The 27381-nt window shown below is 50.4% G+C and overlaps 1 protein-coding gene across 5 annotated transcripts in view; it reads right to left on the bottom strand.

The window, feature by feature from the left end:
• Positions 1-9094: 9094 nt before the first annotated feature.
• Positions 9095-27381, bottom strand: part of FUBP3 (far upstream element binding protein 3) — a 58772-nt gene continuing 40485 nt past the window's right edge. For 3 of the 5 annotated variants that reach the window (XM_003822374.4, XM_008975936.4, XM_055117574.2), the window contains exons 9-19: positions 26985-27089; positions 24621-24723; positions 23721-23821; positions 20923-21064; positions 16659-16819; positions 15817-15890; positions 15425-15505; positions 15169-15245; positions 12708-12779; positions 11320-11447; positions 9095-10433 (exon numbers count right to left, since the gene is read on the bottom strand). In XM_003822374.4, coding sequence (XP_003822422.1) covers positions 10425-10433; positions 11320-11447; positions 12708-12779; positions 15169-15245; positions 15425-15505; positions 15817-15890; positions 16659-16819; positions 20923-21064; positions 23721-23821; positions 24621-24723; positions 26985-27089 — 1053 coding nt within the window. In that variant the 3' untranslated portion in view covers positions 9095-10424. The remainder of the gene's footprint in view (positions 10434-11319; positions 11448-12707; positions 12780-15168; positions 15246-15424; positions 15506-15816; positions 15891-16658; positions 16820-20922; positions 21065-23720; positions 23822-24620; positions 24724-26984; positions 27090-27381) is intronic. The other 2 variants (XM_063594140.1, XM_008975937.4) reach the window with 1 other exon arrangement.

The raw sequence follows: 27381 nt of genomic DNA on the forward strand, positions 1-27381 counted from the left end.
TTTCATCATGTTGGCCAGGCTGGTCTTGAACTCTTGACCTCAGGTGATCCATCCACCTTGGCCTTCCAAAGTGCTGGGATTACAGGTGCGAGCCGCCGCACCCGGCCTAGTTGTGGGTTTTAACTGCACGAGAACCATCACTGGTCATGGCGAGACCATCTGTTTGCTGAACCTTGCCTGGCATCTGAGCATGGAATTCCGTAATGAACTGAGAAATGAACTTTTGGGCACAAGAGCCAATGCCCACAGGCATGACTTCAAAGACCAGTGTTAGAACATTCCACAATGGCAATGTGCGCGATGAGGACACACCTGCTCAGAAATGAGTTAAGGTAGTAGCACAAGTTGACCTGTTATGCATCTTCGATGGTGATATAGTTTGGATTTTTGTCCTGGCCAAATCTCATGTTGAATTTGAGGAGGGGCCTGGTGGGAGATGACTGGATCACGGGGGCGGATTTCCCCCTTGCTGTTCTCATCATAGTGAGTGAATTCTCATGATATCTGATGGTTTGAAAGTGTGTGGCATTTGGGCCGGGTGCAGTGGCTTACGCCTGTAATCCCAGCACTTTGGGAGGCCGAGGCGGGCGGATCACCTAAGGTCGGCAGTTCGAGACCAGCCTGGCCAACATGGAGAAACCCCGTCTCTACTAAAAATACAAAAATTAGCCAGGCGTGGTGGCACATGCCTGTAATCCCAGCTACTCGGGAGGCTGAGGCAGGATAAACACTTGAACCCGGGAGGCGGAGTTTGCAGTGAGCCAAGATCGCGCCACTGCACTCCAGCCTGGGCAACAAGAGCAAAACCTCGTCTAAAAAAAAAAAAAAAGAAGAAAGAAAGTGTGTGGCACTTCCTGCCTTGCTCTCTCTCTCCCGCTCTGCCATGCTAAGATGTGCCTGCTTCCCCTTTGCCTTCTGCCATGATTATAAATTTCCTGAGGCTTCCCAGTCATGCTTCCTGTATAGCCTGCAGAACTGTGAGTCAATTAAACCTCTCTTCTTTGTAGATTACCCAGTCTCAGGTAGTTCTTCGTGGCAGTGTAAGAATAGACTAATACAGATTGATTAAATGTGGGGTAAATTACAGACCAATGGTTTTCATGAATGTATATATAACAATCCTAATAAAAAAGTTAGTAAACCAAACCAATTATATATATAATATGTATATCTTATCAACTATATCTATCTACCTATCATCTATCTATCTACCTATCATCTATCTATCTATCATCTATCTATCTATCTATCCATGTATCTATCAATAAAATAGATAATCCATTACAACCATTATGAGGTTTATTCTAGGAATGCAAGGCTGGTTTAACATTTGAAAATCAATCAGTGTAATTCATTACATTGAAGCGAAAAAGGAGATAAATCATAGATGATCTCTACAGATGCAGAAGAAAGCACTGAAACAATTCATTACCTATTCATGACAAAACTCTTGGCAAACTAGAAACAGAAGAAAACCTCCTTATCAGATAAACTGTATACCAAACATACACACTGAGGCTACAAATAAGACCAGAATGACAACTCTCACGGCTTTCAATCAACAAGATACTGAAGGTCTTGGCCAGAGTAGTCAAGCAATACAAAGAACAAATGGCATAAGGATTGGGAACGAAAAAAATAACACCATCATTATTCATAAATGATCTGACTGTGAACACAGGAAATCCAAAAGAATCTACAACATTGTTAGGTTGTCAATTCTTCCCAAATTGATCTATAGATTCATTGCAATCCCAGTAAAAATCCCAGCAAATTTAAAATATTTTTATGGGGGTTGGGAGATCGACAAGCTGATTCTAAAATTTGTATAGAAATGCAAAGGGCTGGGAGTAGCCAAGACAATCTTGAAGAACAACAAAGCTGAAGGACTTACTGTAAAGGTACAATAATTAAGACAGTTTTGTTGGGAGGCCGAGATGGGCGGATCACAAGGTCAGGAGACCAAGACCATCCTGGCTAACACGGTGAAACCCGGTCTCTACTAAAAATACAAAAAATTAGCCGGGCGTGGTGGCGGGCGCCTGTAGTCCCAGCAACTCAGGAGGCTAAGGTAGAAGAATAGCATGAACCCGGGGGGCGGAGCTTGCAGTGAGTCGAGATCGTGCCACTGCACTCCAGCCTGGGCGACAGAGCGAGACTCCATCTCAAAAAAATAAAAATTAAAATAAATAAATAAATAAAAATAATAATAATACAGCTTTGGCCAGGCGCGGTGACTCAAGCTTGTAATCAAAGCACTTCAGGAGGCCGAGGTGGATGGATCACGAAGTCAGGAGTTCGAGACCAACCAGTTTGAGACCAACCTGGCCAACCCCGTCTCTACTAAAAATACAAAAATTAGCCCAGCATAGTGGTGGGCGCCTGTAATTCCAGCTACTCAGGAGGCTCAGGCAAGAGAATTGCTTGAACCTGGGAGGCAAAGGTTGCAGTGAGCCGAGATCATGCCACAGTACTCCAGCATGGATGACAGAGAGAGACTCCTTCTAAAAAAAAAAAAAAAAAAAAAAAGGAAAAAAGGAAGGAAAAAAGTGCAGCATATAATGTACTTGAGTGCATGGTGTTTTTAAAAAACATTATGGTTACAAATTTTTAAAAATGTTTAAGGCCGAGTGCAGTGGATCACGCCTGTAATCCCAGCACTTTGGGAGGCTGAGGCAGGCAGATCACCTGAGGTCAGGAGTTCGAGACCAGCCTGGCCAACTCTGCTAAAAATACAAAAATTAGCCGACGTGGTGGCTCACGCCTGTAGTCCCAGCTACTCGAGAGGCTGAGGTCGGAGAATCGCTTGAACCTGGAAGGCGGAGGTTGCAGTGAGCCGAGATCACACCACTGCAATCCAGCCTGGGCAACAAAGTGAGACTCTGTCTCAAAAAAAAAAAAAAAGTTTAAATGCATTTAATATTTAATATGTTTTATCGAAATGTGAATCAAACAACCATGAAATCCTTGACACCAACCTACCATAATTTGGAAACCACTTGTGTGGTCCAATTCCAAGGAAAGAAAACAGATCAAGAGAGCTGATCTATCCAAGTCACAGAAAGTCATCTGTCCAAGTTGGGAACAAAAGTGAGGCCTGTGGGTTCCCTTTGCCTGAAGGAAATTGTTGATCGTTCTCTCCCCTTGACTGAAGAAGTGGAGTTAGGGAAGAATCTTTCTTTTCTTTTCTTTCTCTCTTTTTTTTTGAGACGGAGTTTTGCTCTGTTGGCTGGAGTGCAGTGGCGCGATCGCTGCTCACTGCAAGCTCTGCCTCCCAGGTTCACGCCATTCTCCTGCTTCAGCCTCCCAGTAGCTGGGACTACAGGCGCCCGCCACCACGCTCGGCTGAGTTTTTGTATTTTTAGTAGAGATGGGGCTTCACCATATTAGCCAGGATGGTCTCCAACTCCTGACCTCGTGATCCACCCGCCTCGGCCTCCCAAAGTGCTGGGATTACAGGCGTGAGCCACCGCGCCCGGCATTTTTTTTTTTTTTTTTTTTTTTGAGACGGAGTCTAGCTCTGTCACCCAGGCTGGAGTGCAGTGGTGCGATCTCAGCTCACTGCAGCCTCTGCCTCCTGGATTCAAGTGACTCTTTTGCCCAGACTCTCTCTAGTAGCTGGGATTACAGGTGCCTGCCACCACACCCTGCACATTTTTTGTACTTTTGGTAGAGACAGGGTTTCACTATGTTGACCAGGCTGGTCTCAAACTCCTGACCTTGGGTAATCCACACACCTTGGCCTCCCAAAGTGCTGGGATTACAGGCAAGAGCCACTGCACCCGGCTTTTTTTGGCTTGTTTGTTGAGACAGGGTCTTGCTCTGTCACCCAGGCTGGAGTGCAGTGGCATGATTACAGCTTACTGCAGCCTCGACTTCCTGGATTCAAGGGATCCTCTCACCTTGGCCTCCCAAGTAGTTGGGACTACAGGCATGCACCATCATGCCTGGCTAATTAGAATTTTTTTTTTTTTGTAGAGGTGGGGTCTCACTCCATTGCCCAGGCTGGCCTCAAACTCCTGGCTCAAGCGATCCTCCTGCCTCCGTCTCCCAAAGTGCTGGGATTACAGATGTGAGCCACTGCACCAGGCCGGTTGCCAGTTTTTGAGTGCCCATTAAGAACCAGGTGTGAAGCGCTTTACTTGTGTGCCATTGACTCCTATCATAGCCCCACAGGCGGGCAGGTGGCTACTAGCCCCACACTTAGGATACCAGAGGTTAGATCATATGAGGTGCAGGCAGGACTCAGACCCAAGTTTAAGCGTCCACACCTTCATGCCTCACACCCTGCTGCCTTAGGTAGGCTGAACTCGCCAGGCCCCACTAGAACCACGTGAGGCATTCCTTGCACATGTGCCTGGCTCTGCTCATGTGTGGGTGTGGCAAGGCAGGCCGGTATTGCAGCCAGGCTAAGGTTTGAGGAGGCCTCAGCAAGAGTGTAGCTCTCCACTGAAACCCCAGCAGAGTGGAGCACGAACTTGCCATGGAACTGGCCCCTCTGTGCCTGTGTCAGTAAGGACAGGTTCCAGCCTCTCTGAGCCCTCATCTGTAAAATGGGGAGCATAGTCCTGGTTACCTCTCAGGTCACATGTGCACAACCATGGTATGACTCTGATCAGAACCTATTTAAACCTGTTTCCTTGGCCGAGCGTGGTGGCTCACGCCTGTAATCCCCGCACTTTGGGAGGCCGAGGCGGGGTGGATCATGAGGTCAGGAGTTCGAGACCAGCCTGGTCAACATGGTGAAACCCTGTCTCTACTAAAAATACAAAAATTAGCTGGGTGTGGTGGCGGGCACCTGTAATCCCAGCTACTCAGGAGGCTGAGGCAGGAGAATTGCTTGAACCCGGGAGGCAGAGGTTGCAGTGAGCCGAGATCGTGTCACTGCACTCCAGCCTGGAGCAAGACTCCATCTCAGAAAAAACAAACAGACAAGCAAAACCCTATTTCCTCATCTCCAAAATGGGATAAGAGTCGGATTTTCCTTATAGGAAAGTAAGAGCCAGTGGATTCTAGTTGTTCGTGGTAGTGATGTATAAAGTCTCTGCAAACACTGAATCATCAAATACTAAACCCTTGTTCCTAAGGGAAATACAAGGCAAGGTTCCTGCAAGCCAGTGTCCACACCAATCTATAGATAATCTTTTTTATTTTATTATTATTATTATTTTTTCAGACGGAATCTCGCTCTGTCGCCCAGGCTGGAGTGCAGTGGTGCAATCTCGGTTCACTGCAACCTCTGTCTCCCAGGTTCAAGCAATTCTCCTGCCTCAGCCTCCCGAGTAGCTGGGATTACAGGCGTGCGCCACCATACCCAGCTAATTTTTGTCTTTTTAGTAGAGACGGGATTTCACCATGTTGGCCAGGCTGGTCTCAAACTCCTGATCTCAGACAACCTGCCCACCTCGGTCTCCCAAAATGCTGGGATTACAGGCATGAGCCACTGCGCCCAGCCTTTTTATTTTTTTAAGAGATGGGGTCTTGCTATGTTGCTCAGGCTGGAATGCAGTGGCTATTCCCAGGCACGGACATAGCTCACTGCAGCCTTGAACTCCTGGGCTCAAGTGATCCTCCTCCCTCAGCCTCCCTAGTAGCTGGAACTACAGGCATGCATCAGCACTCCATAATCTTGTTTTATGTGTGTTTCTGTTTAAAGACCCCTCATTGGCCGGGCACGGTGGCTCACGCCTGTAATCCCAGCTGTTTGGGAGGCCCAGATGGGTGGATCATTTGAGGTCAGGAGTTTGAAACCAGTCTGACCACGCTGAAACCACATCTCTACTAAAAATACAAAGAAATTAGCTAGGCATGTTGGTGGGCGCCTGTAATCCCAGCTACTCAGGAGTCTGAGGCAGGAGAATTGCTTGAACGTGGGAGGCGGAGTTTATAGTCAGCCGAGATCGTGCCACTGCACTCCAGCCTGGGTGACAGAACAAGACTCCATCTCAACAAATAAACAAAAATAAAAAATAAATAAAAATAAATACTCCTTACTTAATATGTATATTGTTCACCTATTAACATTGAACTCGTGGCCAACAGCACTGTAACTCAGGCCTGCAAGAGGCAGAACGCATATATTGCCTCCATCAGCTACACCTCAGCCTTCCTATGCTTAGGAATGCTAGATGGCCCTTTAGTGCCATGCTTGGGGGCCACTTTAGACAGTAAAACTGTCAAAAAAGAAAAACAAAAGGCACAAAATGCAAAAACTGTGGCACTAAGTAGACTGCAAGGAAAAGTGCTTATTTATGACACGAGAGCTGAAACCAGAAGGCAGAGCGCCGCCTTTTCCACCTCAGCTGGGAACACGTGCATCCGGTAACTCAGGTTTTTCACCGTGAATGACCCGCAGATGCTCTGTGGGGGTAGATTTGGGGGTTGCAAATACATTTCAGTGAGTAGGTGAATTTGCAAATACGGAATTGAAATGATGATTGACTGTAGTGCACTTCCAGGGCTGGCCAAGTTGGTACTCAACCCTAACTTTCAAGATCTTCTCCCATCCTGCTAACCATCTCCCTTGGTGGTGACTACAAAAGACAGTGCGCCCCCAGAAGGCGGTGGTCACGCTCTCCTCTGAAGCCCCAGCCGGAGTGCAGCATACAACCTGGCACAGAACTGGCCCCTCCGTGCCCGTGTGAATAAAGGCAGGTCTCAGCCTTTGACTCTGAGCCCTCTTCTGTGAAATGGGGAGATTAGGCCTTTCTACCTCCCAGGGTGCAGAGACCACCTTGGAAGCAGGTACCCGGAAAGGGCCAGGACCCCCTTGGTAGATGCTACGGAAACACCTTCAAGACAAAGGACAGCCAAGATGACCATTGTTTCAAGGGCAGTGAGGGTTGTCTTTGCTTCCCCTTCCACCCTACCCGAGACACAGACCCTGGGCCTGCAGCCCCCTGCGGAATTGAGTGTCAAGCCACTTTCTGGCCATTAATCTCTAAGCATCTATAAGGCCCATTTGCTTCAGCCCATCTTAAAAAACCCCAGCTGGGCCCTAGTGGACCAGAAGCGGGGCTGGGAGAGAGTGGGGCTGTAGCCAGCTAGAAGCTGCGGCTCTGGGGTGACCCACGTTCTCATGGACCAGGCACTGCACTGTGCCATCTGTGCCCCAGCCGACCCTACTGTGGGGGCTCTGGGACATCATGGGTGGTCACCACTTTCGAGTGACCCTGGAAAGATGGTGCCTCCTATCTGATGAGAGGCCAGGGGTACTGATTGAGGCCCGCTGGCTGAGAACTCCTCAACCCCAGCCCAAACTTCTGGGTGGGGCTGGGATCGGCTCAGCAGGGTCCTTGATGAATCCTGAACTTGGGAGGCTGGCAGAGACCCAGTAGGCATGGGCGGTGGCGGGTGGGGGGGGGCATGCATTCAGAAGACAGACTGGGCAAGCGCCCGCCCCGCCTCCCCGACCCCGACCGCCCTTACAGTGATGACCATGCATCTTTCTTAATGGAACACAACCGCTGAACTTGGTACATTTCAAGCACTTTAGCCTTCCAGTACACCAGACTGCTGATGAAAATCATCTTCCTTGGGCGCCATGTTAATGAGAGGCCAAATTTCATATGCTTGCAAACTTTCCCCCCCGCCTCCTGTCGTACCACACCCCCTCCCCCCAATAAAAGATTGCATCAGAGAGAAAGAGAGATTTCCATAATTGATAGTATGGGCATTTCACTGGGGACAAGCGCTAATCTGTACTTACCGATACATTTAAGAAAATGCATCCTCTGCAAGCCTGCGCCATTTATGACTCTTGGCACAAACCACAATGCTCAGTCTTCAATTAAGGGACACCTTAGGGTTCATTATCACACAATCGCTCCCTGTGAACCATGCCAAATGCTGTTTTGGCACAGAGCTTGGAAGATGAATTAGAAGGAAGTCTTCTCTGTAATGCCCTCTCCCGAATTCCCATTACCGTCATCAGCGTTTACGCCCTCCTCCCACTCGGCCCCCTCCCCCCACTTTCCAAGTGCCTTTTACTATTCAATTTCTCAACGTCAAACTCGATTCTCTAGAGGTGCAGTTAAAAATGCCACATCTTTTTGTCTTCCGGCTCTCAACAGGCCTGCCATGGCCGCAGATGGCCTGCTCTCCACACCCCTTTTCGGCCTGAAGGAGCCACAGATGCTTTTTTCCCCTCCTGTCAGAAGCTTGGAGTACAGACAAGGGGCCAGTATTGGCCAGGCACAGCCCAGCAAGCCCTGTTCAGGATGGAAACAGGTCTCTGCATGTAAGTAGAGGAGACCCGCACAGAAAGCCTGAGGGCGAAGGCAGGGCCCGCTCAGACGTGAAAGCAGACACTGCTCAAGGCCAGTCACCCCAACCAATGGGACAGAAGGAAAAAAAAAAGGCGAGGGCTGATGCTATTACTTAATGCCCTTCCAAGTCTGAGGCCCACACTGTCGCCACGAGTCCTGAGACCACAGGACTGTAACTTAACACCTCTGGGGAAGGACGCCCCATTTGTTTCTTCATGAAAGGACAGGACGTAATGAGCACGTGTGCTGACGCTTCCCAGCCCTCCTGGCAATCTGGCGTCCCACCGTGGGCACGGGGCTAAGAGCGAGAAAGCACCACCACCAGAGCCACAGGTGAGGCTGGGGACAAGGAGGTGGGGGATGCAGGCAGCAACAGTCAGGGAAGCACACCGCGCCTAGGGGCAGCCCACCTACATTTGTAGGCGAATGTGTGTGCATGGGCATGCAGGGAAGGGGAGCGGGCGGAGGGCAAGGGGCTGCCCAGTCAGTCGCAGAAGTCTGCTGACCTGCCGCACGCCCTTCAACGCATCTCCCAGCTCCATCCGATGACACTCCCATACTGACTTCTTACTTAGAGATGCCTGACTGTGACAGAGAAGGGGAGCTGAGCCCAACCACGGCTCTCAAGTCAAGCTGTCAAATCATACAGAGCCATTAACATAAAATTAGCTTAAGGAACTAGCTAGACATCTAGACTGCACCAACGAAGGCGGGCGGACGCGGTGCAAGATGACGGGCGAGGCCCGCAGGAATCCTCTTTCCCTCTCGGGCGGCCGCGGGCAGGGGCAGAGGGATGAACCGGCGAATGGAAAGCAACAGGCCAGAAAGACTTTGCCCACAAGATGCCTTGTGGAGATTTTATTATATAGAGTGTAAAATGAATTGTCAGTCAAATAAAAAGAACACTTTGTTTTCTTAAAAACCCCATGCATAACATTTTCCAATTGTCTTTTTTAATAGTTAGACATTTCAAGCATTATAAGAAAAATAAGGAGAAAAAACCAGAAACTGTAACTTCAGTACATTTCAAACGGAATGTCCCTCAGGTCAATTAGAAATGCAAGAAAAAATAGCTTCAATTCCGTTTTTTTTCCTTTAAAAATACATGTTATCTGTACAAGATACACTACAGTAAACACTGGAAATCATATTATCCCTTTCATTAAATCAAAATTATTTAATTCATAATGCGGTTAATACTAGATTTATTTATTCATCTAGTTAATCTGACAAAATATTAAGAAAATATTTAAAAGAAAAAAGCAAACAACACCTTGGAATTAAAAATAGTTATAACTACATTTTTATACGGTTTAATGTTCCACAGTGTGTGTTAAAAGTTATATTGAATTTCTTAATATTAAAAATAACAGTATTTATATTTCTGAGATAATAGAGAAAGGTTTTTTGTTTTGTTTTAAAAACAAGCTTGGAGGTCTTAGATACACAATTGCAACTGGTAATGGAGACATGAGAAAAACGTATGCTAAACACACGAGCACATTTTTATATTACCCCTTTCGAACTCTAGAAATTATACAAACCCTACAAAATGCCCCTCCCAACCCCTGTTGGACAGCAATACAATTATCTGTCTCAGTTCAGAATTCACATCATTCATTACAATACATAATAGTTCAGTTTTTTAAAAAATGCAATAAAACCAGACAGCCAAGATACAAGAAATTAGAAGTAAAACATTAAATGAATTTACACATTTAAGAATACTTAAATACTGCTTTAAAATTTTTAAAAAGAATTTGTTACATACCACCTAAGACTTCCAAGCCACTTTCTGTTGCAACAGAAAAAACTGCAAATAAAAAGGACACAAAACAAAACCAAACCAAAACCATCATGTTGAAATGTCACAGCTCTGAGGCACATTCTGGTGCCTGACTTTGTAGGTATTGCTCCAAAAAGAATCCCAGAGCTTATACATTTGAAATAACAAAAATAATGAAACAAAAATGATCAGCAATTTTTAGTAACTAATTTTCCCGAGTTTTAGAAAAATTCCGTTAATCTAAATATAGTGTTTCACAGAACAAAACAACAGTTCTTCATCAAAAGGTTTGCAAATGTAAAAACCTCTGTTACAAATAGGTTTTCTTTGACAATGATTTTGAGGGGAGAGTTGGCCACGAGGACGCTGTCCTACTGCTCCTGTGGACGGAAGGGAAGAGGAATTAGTCTGCGATGGCAGGTTCTCAGGTCTGTGTGCCAGTGACCTCCCCCAGGTCTCGCGTCACGGGAGCTGGGCCAGACAAAACCTCTGCTGAAGAGCTCTTGGGCTTCTCTCTCCACTAGGGACTTGGGGCAGGGAAGAGCGGACAGTGGGAGCCACGCTTCTCCTCTGTCACCACCAGCCCTGACACCTGTTTCCCCAGGACCAGACCCAGACGGCCAATTTGGCAGTGAGAGGCCCAACCAGCTGAGTCCAGGGCCAGGAGGTAACTGAAATGTTATCCATGAGGACCTGACTGGCATCAGGTGGGAAATGCGCCCTGTGGGAACATTTGGACGTCTTCCCTTCTTTAATAAGAAATCCGTTTTTGGCCTCTGAACAGAACCCTCTAGGTTGTGCACAGGAGAGGAAAGCTGGGCTCTGCCCCCCTGCCCTCTCACTGCTTCCTGCTGCTGCCCGGGCATGGCTGACGGCCTGGCCACTCCACCCTCCTGGAGAGCAGTCGCCGGAGCGCACCCTCTGCACTTGCTCCTTTACAGTTACGGAAACTGAGGCTTAGAGGAAGAGAGAGACTACTAATGAGCCCTGAGGTCTGGGGCCTGGATTGAGGAAGGTTCAGGCACTTCCTTGTAGGGGCTGCGCCCCCAATCCTCCCACTTGGCCTAAACTCTTTTTCTCCGGAGCGAGGAGGGACAGAGGGGCTGGAGCCGGGCTCTCAGCAGAAGCAGCCTCGCTGAGGAGCTATGGCGCCCAGAGGTTCCTCCTAGCCCAGCGCTCTCATCCTGGGGTCAGGAAACACAGAAGGCTTGGGAGCAGGGGCTTGGGGCTAGGGAGTGGCAGCGGTGCTGGTGATTAGCTACAGACCTGGCTGTGGGCCTGCGCCTGCCCTAACGTCTGTCCGTAGAAAGCGACCTGCTGTCTGTAATATTCTGCCCAGGCCATTGTGTAGTCCGGTGGGGAGCTGGCCTGAGGAGCAGCGCTGGCGGCGTGACCTGGTTGACAAAGGAGGAAACACAGGTTATCGGGAGCAGAGGTGCACTGGGCAGGACCCTTCCCAAAGGCCCTGGGCATCTGCTCTCCCTCCGGACGGCTGGAAGGCAGGGAGGTCTGGGAGGCAGTGAGGTGAGGCTGGTGTTGCAGGAGCGCTTGCTACAAAAGGTGCTGTTAGCCTCTTGTTGCCCGGCCCCTGCTATGCCTGTGAAGACCAATCCTCACGCCTGCCTTCTCTCTGCGGAAGCGCATTCTCTGCATCTCCCTGCCTGCCCCTTCAGCTCCCAGGGCCCTGTGACAGACAGAGAAGGGGGGATCCTGGGGTGGGGGTGGGGGAGAAGGGGAGTACCTAACTTGGGTGCCTGTGATAGTGTCCAAATCCTGTGAACAGCTTCAACACAGGCCCAGGGGTCTGGGAATTGGGATTTGGGGAAGACTGGGCAGCTGAGCTTACAGCACTCTGGTGACCATGACTCAACACCCCCACCTCCAACCCCTAGAAGGGCCATGAACCTGGCGATGATGCCAACACCAGGGGGACCATTTCTCTGGTAGCCTTCAACCCGATCTCTTCCAACCAGCAAGAAACATCCTCCAAACACAAGGCACGTGAGATACCTCTTTAAACAAGCCCTCAGTCCTCCGGTCTAGTAATCGTGGGATATATCCCGAGAGTCTGGTCCTGATTTTATGTGACTCCCCAGAGACCTTTTGCTTGTTGGGTCCCTTGCCCTGCTCTGAAGGCTGGTTTCATTTCTGGGAGTTAGAAAACGGGCCTACTTAAGAAGAGAAACTAAGCACCCAGCTCCAATGCCCAGGTAAGGCCTCCTTCCCTGAATCTCACCACCTCTCCTCATCTGCCCTGAAGCACCAAGACAGAGAACAAGATGCCTGGTTGGTCTGTTTGCCTGCCAGGTGGCACCCAGCCGGAATCTTTCAGTCCCTAAGGAGACCAGACGCCAGCTGAGCCCACACTTCCAGGTGCCACGCCCACCTCAAGTCCTTTGGAGCCCAGCAGGGGGAGAATAAAGAGGAGGGGATGTGCCGAGTCGCAGGGCAGCCTGTGGTCACTGACTGACTATGCCCAGACGCCTGACAGAAAGAAGCAGGCAGGTACAGGGTGGAGGACGAAGGCAAATAATGAGATCAAGCCACACAGGGAAGGCATTAGGGAAAAAAGAGGTGACAGTGAGCCTTGGACTCTGAAGTCTCTGGGCTGGAGGGGACTGTGCTGCCACAGGTTAGGAGGGCTGGGCACTCACTCTGTTTTTTGTAATAGTCTTCCCAGGCCTTGCTGTAGTTGGGCTGGCTGCTCTGCGGCTGGCTCTGCTGGCCTGTGCGAAGAACACAAAAGCAGTCAGGCCTTGCGGGCTCCTCACAGCCTCGGCCCCAGCCCGCCAGCTGCAGGCCCTGCCCTGCACTCCTCCACCTCGCTCCTGGCCACACACGGCTCCGCAGCCCTGCCTGGGAAGGAGGTGGCAGCTGGCAGGGCTGGGGGAAGGGGTGTAACTAAGATCACTGTAAGGGTGGGGCTGGGCACACGAGGCAACTAGCAAGGCTAGCCTGACCCTCTTCAGATGGAGACGCGAGCTTGACGGCCACAGCCACTGCTGTTCTGAGGCTCCCCAATCAGCCTTCCAAAGGACAAAGACTCCAGAGGCTGCTGACCACTCTCTTCGCGTGGCCCTCTGTTCAAGGCCTGGGGGCTGTGCCTCTGGACCAAGGGAAGTGGAGGGGCCATGTGGAGCAGGCGTAGGCAGCACCAGTGGGCTCCTGGACCCTGTCCAGCCTCAGGCCAGCTGGGGTAGGGCAGAGGGAAAGGGGGTGCATGTGTTAGGGTGGTGCAGCCCTTCTCTTCTGTGCAGGACCCTGGGTTCACCCTCTAGGCTATGTGGGCAGTGAAGACTGGGGGACGCGGAGAAACAGCCAGCATGGGGGAACAGAGCCTCAGCACCCTGCCAGGCACAAGAGGGGGTTCAAAGACTTGACCAAAGTGGCGGGTCAGGACCTCTCCTTCTGCCCAGGCTGGGGCTGGCTCAGGTGTCCACCTGCCAAGGCCCACAAAAGACCCCCTTCGCTGTCTCGTCTCCTGTAAGGATTGTAGCCTGAAGCAGGGAGGAAGGGCAAACCACTGCAGAGAGCATGCAGCCAAATGCTTTCTCCACTAGTTCACTTTACTGCAGACTGAGGAGCAGCGTGGGGAAGAAGCAAGCAGCGGGAGGAAGGAGGGAAGGAGACGCCCCGCTTCCTCCCACAGGGGCAGGGCGAAAGAGGGACACAGGCAGCAAACACTCTTCCCTCAGACGCGGAGGGCGCCGGCAAGCAGGACTTCGCTGCCAAACAGTATTTCACCCACCCAAACCGGTTCTTAACTGCAAAACCCCTGAATAAACAAAAAAAGCCAAGCTCCACAACAGGAGATGAAGGCTGCCCAACGGCGGCAAGACCACTGGGTGCCTCCTGCACTCTCCCTTCCTCAGCCCACAGGCCTCTGCCCGTTCCACCCGCCAGGGGGCCGTTTCCCCTGAAGGCCTCCCAGGCCTCAGTGTCCCCAGAGTCAATCCTGGCCACCTTGCTGCCTGGAGGATTATCTCAGACTAGAACAGCAGGTGAGGAGCCGAGGAAAGGAAACAGGGTTAGCCCCTATGGCCAAGCGAGCAGAGGGAAAGGGGATGGATGGTGGGATCTGGGTGCCTTGTGGGTGCTCACTGCAGAGTGTTCTAAGATATTTGAAACGTTTCATAATAAGACACTGGGGAAAAAAAGGGAAGAAACACAACTATACAATTTCAGAGCATGCAAGTACTTTAGAATTCAAACCCAAACCCTTGATTTTACATGTGGCAAAGTGGAGCTCCAGAGAAGGCAGGGCGTGCCTAAGGCCACACAGCACTGGCCTCAGGACTCCGTGTAAGGCTGAAGTGGCAGAACCCCAGAAAGGGGGGTCAGGCCCTCCGAGCCAGGCTGTGAGGCGGGGCCTGCGGCCTGGGTGCTGTGGGAATCTGCAGACACTGAAGAAGCCTTTCTCAACACAGGACAGAAACTCCAGATGGGTCAAAAGAACGTGGATCGTACTAAGGTAAGGGTTCTGCTTTGCTTTGTGAAGGCCAGGCCAGAGGGGCTAGACCAGCTCTGAAACCCAACAGTGGTTCCTGAAGCGTCTGTGGGGACAGAGAGGGCGGCGGCTTTGACTCCCACCAGGACTTTCTCCTTCACAACCAGTCTCCCTGGAGAGGCGGGATGCAGAAGAAGTCATTCCCTAGCTGTTTGCTTCTGAAAAGTTCAGGAGATGGAAGCCTGAGAGGGGAGAGGAAGGCAGCCACCCAAGGCAGGGGGAGGGAGTTGGAGGGCCAGGAACCAGCCCCTCAAGGGGTGGAGAAGAGGAGGAGCAGAAGCTGGCTCAACCCATCCCCACCCATGCATAGGGAACAAAAGTGACAGAGGCCCAGAACTCTGAGGACAGGTGGGCCAAGAGAGGGCCAGCCCAGAGTCCCCAGCCCGCCTGAGGTTTGTGCAGTTTCCCTTGGGGCCTTTTTCTGAGCATGCGCAACCCCTGGTACAGGCCTGCAGGAGGGCCCAAGCCCCACCCAGAGGGCTCCTTGTCATTTGGGGAGGGGCATCCTGGGCCTGCTGGCTGAGTTGAACGAGGGCGTTTTGGCCCCAGGACTTCTGTGGGCCGCAACCTTTCTGGAGGGCATGCACTCCCCGCCCCGAGTCACTTACTTGGGACCTGCTGTGTGGGCTGCTGCCACGCCTGGTAGGTGCTGCCCCAGCCCTGGGTCAGAAAGGCCGGAGGACCACTGTGGATGACAAGAGGGTCACTCGTTCCTATAGGGGGCAAGTCACCCCTGTCGTCTCCCTCTTCACTGCTCACCTCCCTCACCCCAGCCAAGCATCACCAGACCCTTGCCTGTCGGCAACAGCCAAGTGACCACCTTAGTGCCGTCTGTCCCCAACTGAGTCACAGCAGGTCACCTACCTCACAGGGGTGCTGTGGGGGTTCCCGTTCACCTTGGCAGCCATGTTTGGGAAGCACCCGGAGCTCCTTGGAGGAAAGGTACTGGGAAAAGGTAAAAGAAACAACAGACTGAGCACCTCACAACAGAGGGCTCGTCCCCTCCCCGCAGCCCCAGGGCACTGAGGGGGCGGTCGGGACAGAAGACCCTCTGCCCTCTGAGAGGCTCCCACCCCATCGCTGAGGTCAGTGAGTGATAGGCCGGAGGGACCGCTGGTGAGAGGAAAAGAAACGAGTCCTGCCCACGCCCAGAACTTCAGGCCTTGGCTGGCACTCCCTAGAAGTAGCTGGAAAGGACAGGGGATCTCTGGGGAGCGAGTGAATTCTCCCAGGCAAGACTGATGCAAGAGACTCACTTTTGATGAGGTGGGGCAGGTGGCTGGCTGAATGGACTCTGTCCGAAGGCTCCAGGTGCTCCGAGATTGGTCCCCTGTGGGGGCACAGAGGGAGCTCTCACCCGCTGTTGGTTGCACACCTCTTTCCTCTGCCCAGGCCCACCCCGAGGCAAAGCCCAGCTTTTGGGGGGATGGAGTCGAGTGAAGTAAGGACACCTACGCACTCACACTAGCCTTCCTTCCCACAGCAGGCTGCGCTGCAGAAATGGCTTCTACCCTCCAGCGACCAATACCACCACACAGCCAGTCCTGGCACCACCACAACTGCCCTGGCATCACCCTGGGGGTAGGGACCAACCTGCTTGACTCTCCCGTCAACTTAGGCTGGCCCAAGGCTCTTTCTGCCATTCTACGTCCCCATTGAGGTGAGCAGTGGCCCATCTGTCCTCCATCAACACTCCCTTTCTTTATCTGCCTTGAGGTGCCTGAAACTAAAGCCAGAGTCAATGAAAGCTGCCTGCTGGGCTGGCCGCCAGGGCAATGCCAGCGGAGTCCCGGGGCAGCGTGGGGGGAGGCTGCCGCCCCAGCCGCTCATCTAAGCCCGCAGGGGAACGGCTCTGGGGCCTCGGCTGCTGCGGCCTTGGTGAGTCCTGCCAGGCTTCCTTCATTGCTTCTGGGCCTGGCTCTGGCACTCCCTGGGTCTCCGACCCTCCCCTTCGGCAAAGCAGGAGGGGGCTTGCCCTCGTGTCATGTGAGAACCCACAGGCACAAGCAGCACAAGGTGGCGGGAAAAGCTGGTACCTTGGACATCCACAAGAAAACAGCTATGAGTAAGCCAGGTGGGGGAAGGACCCTGTACGTACGCCAACTTTCTCATCTATGAGCTGCCTGGCCACCTCGATCTGCTGGGGAACCCCCCTGATGGTGAATCTCCGCAGGTTGGGGTCGCTGTTGGGAGGGGGGTTCCTCTGAAGCTCCACGTGCGCCCCTGACTGCTGGTTGATGCTTTTGATGTTCTCACCCCCTGTGGACAGCACAACACAGGCAGAAGAGTAAGCAGAGACTGCGGCAACTCCTGAGGCTCTGGGGCACTTGGCTCCAGAAGACAACTCGGGGGGATTTTGTGCACGTCGGCACTTGCCCTGACAGTAGAGAAGTACTCTCTATTTACTCCAAAGTGGTTCCAACTAAACCCAGGGCTCTCTCACTTGCAAAACTAGCTGTTTGGAGTGAAGCTGGACTTTCTCTCAAGGCCAAGTTGAGGCCACAGATGCCATGTGAAACCTCCATGTGAAGGTCCTGAGTGGCCCAGAGACCAGGTCTGGGCTGAGGCCTGTGGGTCTACACCATGGAGCTCACCCTTGGGGGCCAGCTGTGGGGCTCCCGCCCAGCCAGGGATGGCACTGCCCTTCTTAGCACAAGAATGGTGAGCCAAGGGCGCCTCCATGACAATGGGGCCTTCAGCCTGGCTGTGGGCAACTTTCTCCATAGGCCAAACAGATGACCACAGGCCCAACCATGCCTGGAGCCCACTCGGGCCTTCAGTATCCCACCCTGTCACTTCTCAAGTCCCTGCCTCCTCCATGGGGTGACGGTCTAGACAGGCAGTGCAAGGATGGGGTGGAGGTCACAGAGACCTGGGTGGAGCGGGGCTAACAAAAATTCAGTTGGTCTCTTTCAAAAACCTGCGAGAGTCTCAGTCTCTTAATGAAATTTGCGTAATAAAAGCTCCAGCAGCGTAACAATAGTTGGATTCTTCTTCTGAAATTCACAGAACTTGCGGATCTGCTCTGCTCAACTCTGTGGGGGATGGAGTGTTGCTAGGAGGAGCCAGAATACAAGGATAACTTGGAGCACAGTTTGGAAAAGTGGAGAAAAAGGTAATCTGCTCCAAAGCTGGTATAGGGCAGCAGCGAGCCTGGGTGATCAAAAGCAAAGACCAGGGAAAGTGTCGGCCCCTCCTCCACGCCCACAGTCAAAAAAACAGGCCCTAAATGCCATGTGGCACCTCACCAAGACACCGTCCACAATCCTCCAAACACTCCAAGCTTCCCTCTACCCACTGCCAGAAAAGCCCTGTCTCAACAGCCTATCGGGCCAGTAGGGAGGGGACGCTAAAGGCAGACACAAGGGCGTCTTGCCAGGACTCTACAGAGGTCCAGGAATGAAAAAGGCAGGTGGTCCTTCCTGAAGGCAGCAGGGGCTGCCCTTACGGGGGAGAAAAGACGCCGGGAGACATGACATGCAGATAAGGTCGCATGCAGAAGACGTTGGTTAAGTTTAGGATGGTTTTAAATTTAAAAACCAACTAACAAAACCAAATGTTGTGCTTGTGATTTCCTTAAGGTCCTGCTGGAGTTTCAGAGAAGCATCCCTGCATTTTCCACCCTGGCCAGACCCGCCTGTCTGGGGACACCGGGCCAGCGCCCACAGCTCTGATTTCCTCTGGGCCGGTACAAGCCCCTCCTAGGGGACCTTTACCTCTGCCCTTTACTCGGAGGCCATGGATTTTATCTTCTCTGCACCATGAAAAGCAGGCTCCTAGGCAATGTTTTTTGGGGAGCAATAAAGAATAGAGACTTGGCCAGGCGCGGTGGCTCACGCCTGTAATCCCAGCACTTTGGGAGGCCAAGGCGAGTGGATCACCTGAGGTTGGGAGTTCGAGACCAGCCTGACCAACAGGAAGAAACCCCGTCTCTACTAAAAATACAAAATTAGCCAGGTGTGGTGGCGCATGGCTGTAATCTAAGCTACCCGGGAGGCTGAGGCAGGAGAATCGCTTGAACCCCAGAGGCGGAGGTTGCAGTGAGCCAAGATCACGCCACTGCACTCCAGCCTGGGCAACAAAAGCGAAACTCCATCTCAAAAAAATAAAAAAAAATAAAAAAGAATAGAAACCAAAATGGAGACCATTTCCACAGGCACACGTAAGACTCGAGGGAACCCTACCAGCCTCCAACCAGATCCACTTGGTCTGGAGGCAAAAGCACAAATACACGAGTGTCTGCGACTGAGAATCCTGCAGTCCCCAGACAGCCGAGGCCCCGGCCCTCCCCACTGGGCCCCTCATCCCCAGGCCTTGGGAACATGCTAATAAGGTGAGGAGGCGCCACAAAACCTCGTGGGGCCAGAAGGAGTTAATTTAAGTTCATCTTCCTTCAAAATGAGGTCACTAGCTTGGCACATGGTGGCTGTCTATAGACTCATTCAGCAGCCCGCTCCATTCTTCTACCTGATGGGGGGCAGAAGTGCCCCACCAGTGGCCCCCTGGCTGGACGTGAAATCGTAAAGCAATTAATCAAATCTGCTAAAAGGCCTGGCTGACAAGAGCAGGCTGGCTGCGCTATCTGTCAATGTTGCTGTGTTTATCATGGAAATCCAGCAGGGGCCAGGGAGACTCTGCGTCTGTCCAGGCCAGAGGCCAAGGAAAGATGGGCCTGGCTGCGTGGGGCTCCTCTCTCCCTTGCCCAGGAAAAGAGATGTCTCACATGGGCCCTGAGGGGTAGGGGTAGGTGTGTGTGTGTGTGTGTGTGTGTGTGTGTGTGTGTGTGTGTGTGTGTGTGTGACATAGGAAGACCCTCCCATATCCGAGATGCTAATTAGGCTTCTTTAGGCTGCTATTCAAGCATGGGACACAGACCAGTTACTGCTTCGTTCTCATCACTGTTTTCTAGGAATCACTCAGGATGACTTTGTGGAGGACCAACTACGAGGGGCTGCTCTGTGAGCACCAAGGGCTCACTATGAGAACCTGTCATGGTGAAGCAACAATGCTCAGTCAGGGTTTAGAGACACAAGCAAATGAAAACTTCGCCGACAAAATAGTTTGCAAAAGGCCAAGAAATCTAGATCTAGCTAATCGTCAACCTACAGGCATCAACTAGCTGCAGTCTCACAGCGGTCAGGCTGACGGCCTGGGTAGCGTGGGAGTTCTGGCAGCATCTGGTGCAGCCTGCAATATCCCCAAACACTCACCAGCCCGCACACCTGCCGGCAAATGAACACGAACCCATATTGTTCCTACCAACTCTGAGTGGTTCAGTCTAAAAGACAACACGGTTTCTTGCATTTTGCAAGAGCATAAGCCCACGGTGTCCATGAGCAGGGACGAGGGCAGCTCCTGGGAGGTGAGTGTGGGGGGGCTCCCACCTGCCCAGCTCTGGAGGTCTCTGCTGGTGAAGCATCCCCAAGTCCTGCCTATCCAATACGAGCACCCCTCAAGCAGCTAAGGGGTATTTGGTGATCAAAGAAATTTGAGAAACTCTGGAGAGACGACTGTTTTCTCCACATGCTGTCAAATATCTAATGAAGGCAAATACGAAACCCAGTGACAACGGGAGTCCCCCGCTGGCAGCGAGGCCTGGCTCAGAGCCCCACGGAAGCCGAGCCCTGCTGCTACACTGGGAAGGCCCCACAGCCTCGGCCCTGGTCTCAGTAGCCTTTCTGGGTCCCAGGGCTAGCCAAGATGAACTGCTGCCAATGGCTGAGAAACGTGGCTGCTCTCTCCTGGTTCTCAGTGAAGGACAGGAAGGAGCTACAGTAGCCATGAATGAGGGTTTCTTCCTAATGTTCTCCAAAATGCCCAGAAAAAACTAACAAATCAATGTTTATTTCCCTCCACAGAGAGTCCGTGACTCACGGTAAATATGCAGAAAGGATAAAAACCATTTTCACGTTATGCGGATCAAGACCAAATACTCAAACCTGGTAAGGGAAACAAGTGACACACTGTCGAGAAGGAATTTTCACTGAGGATACTGTCTCAACCGTCCCTCTAAGTTCCTTGGAGGTGAGTTAATTACCAATCAGTCGACTGACAAAGGCCCCCCATCTTGCGCAAGGTATCTTTTCACCAAGCTAAGCTGCCCTCAACAGGCAGGGAGTTTTACTGCTGTCTCTTCATACTCACCAGAAATAATATACTTTGCTCCTCACAACAGGCCCGTCAGCAGCCTCAGAGAACCATGCCAAGCAGGGTTTCGGCAGAAGGTGCCTACTGCCTCCAGACCGGGCAGCCCCAGCCTGCAGCAGCAAAGGGACCTCACCAAAGGTTCTGGAGGTCCCGTGACCTGCCTTCCCTCAAGCCAAACAGCTGAGGGGGGATGTGAAACCCCAGCTGCCTCTTACCTTTGCCTATGACGAGGCCACACTTATCGGCTGGCACCGTGTATGTTATCTCCTGGATGCCACCAGGGGCTCCCACGCTCCAGTCGCCACGGCCACGACCTCTTCCTCTGGCTGCTGCCAGGCCTCCAAAGCCGTCTCTTTCCTGGAAAGATCACAGGGCTGCAGCGACCTCTGCCACTGCCACAGCACCACTGCTCCTTTCTTTTCCAGGGAGGAGGTTAAGTGACGGGATGTAATCAATGCCACCCATTAGAACCTAGCACCTTTCCACACTTCCCATTCTGAAGGGCTCTTTCAAGCCAGAATTAACACCCATCACAGGTGTATCTGGGGAGGACCTGTGCAGACGAACACACGCGGTTACATAAACAGCTCAAATGTATCCAACAGAAATAGGCAGACACAAACGCCAAGGCTGAAGCCCAGCGGCCTTTCTCCCTGGAGCTTTCCTCACTGGGCCCCGATCTACAGGCATCAAGAACTGCTTTCTCCCTTGCAGCTGAGGCCCCTCTTTCCTGCGGCAGACACATACTGGGCCTATGGGAAGTCAGATATGCACAGCCTGCTGACCCTCCCCAACCAGGCACTGCTATGAGTCACAACACCTGGCACTCCAGTCAGCAAGAAGGATAAATGGATTTTACTCAGTTTTAGAAAACTTCTTGGCTGTTGTGCCCCCAAGCAGCAGCAGCAGTAACAGGTTCAAGAGTGACCATTCAGGGATACTTCAGAAGGGAGGAACAGAGGGAACCTGCCAAGGCCTCCTCCCCATGTGGGGCTGGAGAAGTCTCTGAAGCATTCTCCCACTGTTCACCCAGCAGAGAGAAAAACCTAAATCTAACAGCGGACAGAGGAAGAGCCCTTTCATTGAGACGGCAGCAAGTCTCATTCCAGCCGCTGTCCGCGGAGTCATTTTGGAGCTGCAGTATTTAAACTCTCTTAAATGTGGAGGGTGAACCTGGTCAAGCTAAGAGCTATTTCATGGAAGGGAGAAGCTGCATAGACTTTTCAACACATGAAGAAATGGTGGGCAAAACCTGCTCATGTTGATTAAGAGTAAAGTGAACGTTTACCCAGAATCTAAACCAGCAGAAAGCTGAGACAATTGGAGTGCTTTTCCCCTGCACTCTGCTCTTATGAGACAACTGCCAAGTAAACAAGGCAATTTTAGAATGGATGTCACACACGCACACGAGCGCACAGTCAACTTTCTGGGTATGCCACAGATCTCGAAGAAAAGGTTTTCTCCCAAACATCTCGCAGCCTCTGCAGTGCAAGGTTCATAAACTTTTTTTGAGACAGAGTTTTGCTCTTGTTGCCCAGGCTGGAATGCAATGGCAGGATCCTGGCTCACTGCAACCTCCGCTTCCTGGGTTCAAGCAATTCTCCTGCCTCAGCCTCCTGAGTAGCTGAAACTATAGGCATGCACCACCACGCCCGGCTAATTTTGTATTTTTAGTAGGGACGGGTCTCACCATGTTGGTCTTGAACTCCTGACCTCAGGTGATCCACCTGCCTTGGCATCCCAAAGTGCTAGGATTACAGGCGTGAGCCACCACGTCCAGCTAATTTTGTATTTTCAGCAGAGACAGGGTTTCACCATGTTGGTCAGGCTGGTCTCGAACTCCTGACCTCAGGTGATCCGCTTGCCTCGGCCTCCCAAAATGCTGGGTACAAGAGTGAGCCACCGTGCCTGGCCAAGGTTCATAAACTCTTGCTACAAAAAAAGGATGTTAGAGATCATTTAGAGCAGGGGTGTTCAATCTTTTGGCTTCCCTGGGCCACACTGGAAGAATTGTCTTGGGCCACCCATAAAATACACTAACACTAATGATAGCTGATGAGCTTAAAACACACACACACACACACACACACACACACACACACACACACACACACAAAATCTTGTAACAATTTAAGAAAGTTTATGAATTTGTGTTGGGCTGCATTCAATGCTGTTCCTGGGCTGCGTGCAGCCCACAGGCTGAACAAGCTTGATTTAGTGGCTGTTTTATAAACTTGTCTAATCTTAAGAATTGCCTGGGTCTCTAGTGAAGACCCAAGACCCTCCCTTGGAAATGCTGATTCAGTAGATCTGGGGTGGGGGCCTACACATTTGTAATTTGAGTAAGAACCACCAGATGGCTCTTAGGGGATCACATAGAGAGCACTGCCTGGTGCAAAGCACCCTGAGTCTGCTGCTGGGAACACCAGACCCAGAGGTTCAAAGGCAGCTCCAAGGTCACATGACTGATGGCAGAGCTGGGACTATAATTTCCAATCTCTTGCTTTATTCTTCCGTTCTGGTCATTCTCAAATGTATCCTCAGTCCTACCATCAGTTACAGGGGTTCCTAGCACTGTCACACAGGCTGGCTCACAGTCCAAAGATGTGCATGAAATCAAGTGCATGAAGGCAGCTTTAGGACTTTGGAGGACCCTGAAGTGTCTTCTACCACTAAGACTGGATTTCACTAACACAGATTAACATTAAATACACTTGATTATTTGAAACTTGGCGACCAATCTCCATGGTATTTCCCCACATGGTTTAAATAGCCAGAAACTTACTGTGTAAAGGCAATCTAGATGGTGAGGTAAATAAAGGCAGAATAATTAATGAGCAGAAAAAAATACCAAGAAGGCAGGAAAGAGGCTGATGTAGAGAAACTGCTGGTTTCCCATAATGTGACTTGAGACGCCTCAGGGCGACAGCTCTATGGTGCTGCACCGAGAGCCCCGGGTAGCACTTTCCACTTCTGCAGCCCAAACACTCACACTCCGCAGAGCTGGACCCACCTGGGCTGTAAGAATCAGCTCGCTGATGATATGCGCTGCATGCTGACACCGATCCGGAGGGCCCATGACCTGGGCAGCTCTTTCTGGACTAATCCCATCATCTGAGGAGCCAGGTGAGAGACAGGATTAGAAAAAAGCCCAACGTTAGAAGGAAACAAGGATTAATCTGATTCCCAATCAATATTCTCACCCGCGGTGCCAAAAGGGGCAACAGGAATACTGCCAGCTGCAGGGACTCTTTTGGAGTGATGTGGGTGATAGGAAAATGTGTGTCATTATATTGTTTTGCATGTTTTAGGTCAATGCTCAATTCTTATGCAATTACAGCCATTTAAAAAATGTATCATTAAAGAACTAAAACAAAGCTTGACTTTAAAAAAGCCAAGGGAGTCAGAGCAGAGCTATGGCAACAGCTTCCAGAGAAGAGCCTGCCATGTTTTCCTCTTTTCAGACCACGTCGAAAATTTTGCTCATTAAGGCAAATTTATAAAATTTAAAAATTTGTCCTTTATTCTAAGGTGTTTTGTCTTTGTATGTAGTTTTAAATTATCTCCAATTTAATAAAATCAAAATTATACATATATATTTTAAAATTTTACTTGGCAAAATCAAAAGCTGACATACTATGCATTTATGACATACTATGCATATACTCCAAGAAGAAAAAAGAAAAAAGGCCTGGAAATCAAAGGTGACCGACATGTATCCGGGGAGGGAAAAGAAGGCTGGGAGAAGAAACTGAGATTGGTCATCTGGTAGCAGGATGTTGCAAGGATGAGAAAGGTGAATACACATGAACCAATAGCCAAGCCCTTGTTTTGTAAGGTGTTTTATCATCCTTTTAACACTAAGGATTTTTTTTTTTTTTAACACTAAGGATTTTGAAATCATCATACCCACCTGGTTTAAACTGAATCCTCACACCGGCATCATTCTGGATCTTTTTGATCATTTCCCCGTTTCTTCCTATTACAATCCCCACAGCAAACCTAGGCACAGATACCTAGGCACAGAGAAACCAAACCACATCAGAACTTTTCACAAACCTGTCTTTTTAAAGGGCACTTTTTTTTTTTTTTTGAGACTGAGTCTCGCTCTGTTGCCCAGGCTGGAGTGCAGTGGCACAATCTCAGCTCACTGCAGCCTCCGCCTCCCGGGTTCCAATGATTCTCCCACCTCAGCCTCTAAGTAGCTGAGAAAACAGGCGCAGGCAACTATGCTCGGCGAATTTTTGTATTTTTAGTAGAGATGAGATTTCACCTTGCTGGCCAGGCTGGTCTTGAACTCCAGACCTCAGGTGATCTGCCCACCTCGGCCTCCCAAAGGGCTGGGATTACAGGCGTGAGCCACTGTGTCTGGCGAGGACACTTTTTTTTTTTTTTTTTTTTTTTTGGAGATGGAGTCTCGCTCTGTTGCCCAGCCTGCAGTGGCACGATCTTGTCTCACTGCAACCTCCACCCCTGAGGTTCAAGCAGTTCTCCCTGCCTCAGCCTCCTGAGTAGCTAGGATTACAGGCACCCGCCACCATGCCCAGTTTATTTTTGTATTTTTTAGTAGAGATGGGGTTTCACCATGTTGGCCAGGCTGGTCTTGAATTCCTGACCTCAAGTGATCTGCCTGTCTTAGCCTCCCAAAGTGCTGGGATTATGGGCGCGAGCCACCACGCCCGGCCCAGGACACATTTTTTTTTAACACGCAACTTAGTTTTTATTATAGTGCATTCTTGGAAATGATATAATAAAGGACATTTTTCCCTTTTAGGAATAATACTGTGGTTGAACTGCGTTCTTTTTTTTTTCTTTTTTCTTTTTTTTTGAGACAGAGTCTTGCTCTGTCGCCCAGGCTGGAGTACAGTGGCACCATCTATGCTCACTGCAAGCACCGCCTCCCAGGTTCACGCCATTCTCTTGCCTCAGCCTCCTGAGTAGCTGGGACTACAGGCACGCGTCACCACACCCGGCTAATTTTTGTATTTTTAGTACAGACAGGGTTTCACCACATTGGCCAGGCTGGTCTTGAACTCCTGACCTTGTGATCCACCCGCCTCTGCCTCCCAAAGTGCTGGGATTACAGGCGTGAGCCACCATGCCCGGCCTGAACTGCATTCTTAACTGTTAAATGCATCCAATTTGAGATTTGATCAAAATGGTTATAAAAATGAATAAGCCTTATAGATAAAAGATGAAAAACAGTAATTTTGCCTTCCAATAAACACACCATACACACTGTTACCTGGGCTGGACTTGTTATCCAGGCTGGGTTACAGTGGCGTTAACTGTAGCGCACTACAGCCTCGATCTCCTGGGAGGAGTGAGCCTCCCTCCTTAGCCTCTAGAACAGCTGGGACTATAGGAATGTGCCACACTAGGCTAATTTAAAATACTTTTTTTTGTTGTTTTGGTAGAGGTGGTGTCTGGCTATATTGCCCAGACAGATCTCAACCTCCTGGCCTCAAGCAGTACTCCTGCCTAAGCCTCTCAAAGCACTGGGATTACAGGTGTGAACCACCATGCGTAGCCCTAGTGGTTCTTTAAAATGCATTTTTTTCCTTCATTTTTCTTTTATTGTGGCTAAAATATACATAATATTTATCATTTAACCACTTGTAAGTACACAATTCAATGACATTACACACATTCACAATGTTGTGTAACCATCACCACCATCCATATCCAAAACATTTCATCATCCCCAACAACTCTGTATCCATTAAACAATACTCCTCCTTCCCCCAGCATCTGACAGCTTTTGCTACTTTCTGCCTGCATGCATCTGCCTCTTCTAGGTGCCTCAGATAAGTGGAATCGTACAGTATTTGTTCTGTATCTGTCTTATTGCACTGAGCATACTGTTTGTAAGGTTCATCCATGTTGTCGCATACAACAAAATTTCATTCTCTAGGATAGATTCTGACCCCATTGCAACCTCATCAATAAACACAGGCTGCCAAGTTTGACAGAATCATGACATACATCACCAAGAAAACCTGAACTTTGGTTTTTACCTGGGCAACTGGTTACCCTCTAAAGCAAAGCTTCAAAACCGAGGGAAATGGCCCCATGCCCTGAAGTGTAGCCAGCTCCCTCACTGCAGGCTGCTGCTGTTCCAGTCCACCCTCACACCCACCCTAAGGAGCCAGAGAATTCTTAAGGTTTTGAGACAAAACTTAACTAACTTGCTCAGGGTTAAAGAGCTAACAAAAGTGTGACCTACAACTTTAGCCCTCATCTCACATTTGCCTACTAACCTGTAATGTAAGCATACCTCTATACTGCCTCCTCCCATTCGAGAGTTGAAATCGCCGCGTACACCCCGAAAGTCAGCTTGGTCTTTTTCTCGGATAATCTCTAGTACCATTTCTCTTGCTTGCTGCATAAACACAAACAAAAAGCATTATGAGAAAAAATTCCTAAAAAAAGATACATCACCAGGTGAAATTTCAAGATCAAACCCTCTTAACTTGGGTTTAAAGGCGCTCAGCTGTAGGACAATTCACTTATTGCTTATGGGACATGTAGGGGGATGTGTGGATCGTATCTTAAGTGATGTGTTCTTTCCACTGCCCAAATGTCCACACGGGGAAGGGTCCACCTTCTATAAAAAGCCTCAGTTGGGTGAGCACATCTGCGTGTGGTCAGAAATGGATTCCTATCACCCCTAG

This window comes from Pan paniscus, chromosome 11 (assembly GCF_029289425.2).
Source record: "Pan paniscus chromosome 11, NHGRI_mPanPan1-v2.0_pri, whole genome shotgun sequence".
Lineage (NCBI taxonomy): Eukaryota > Metazoa > Chordata > Mammalia > Primates > Hominidae > Pan > Pan paniscus.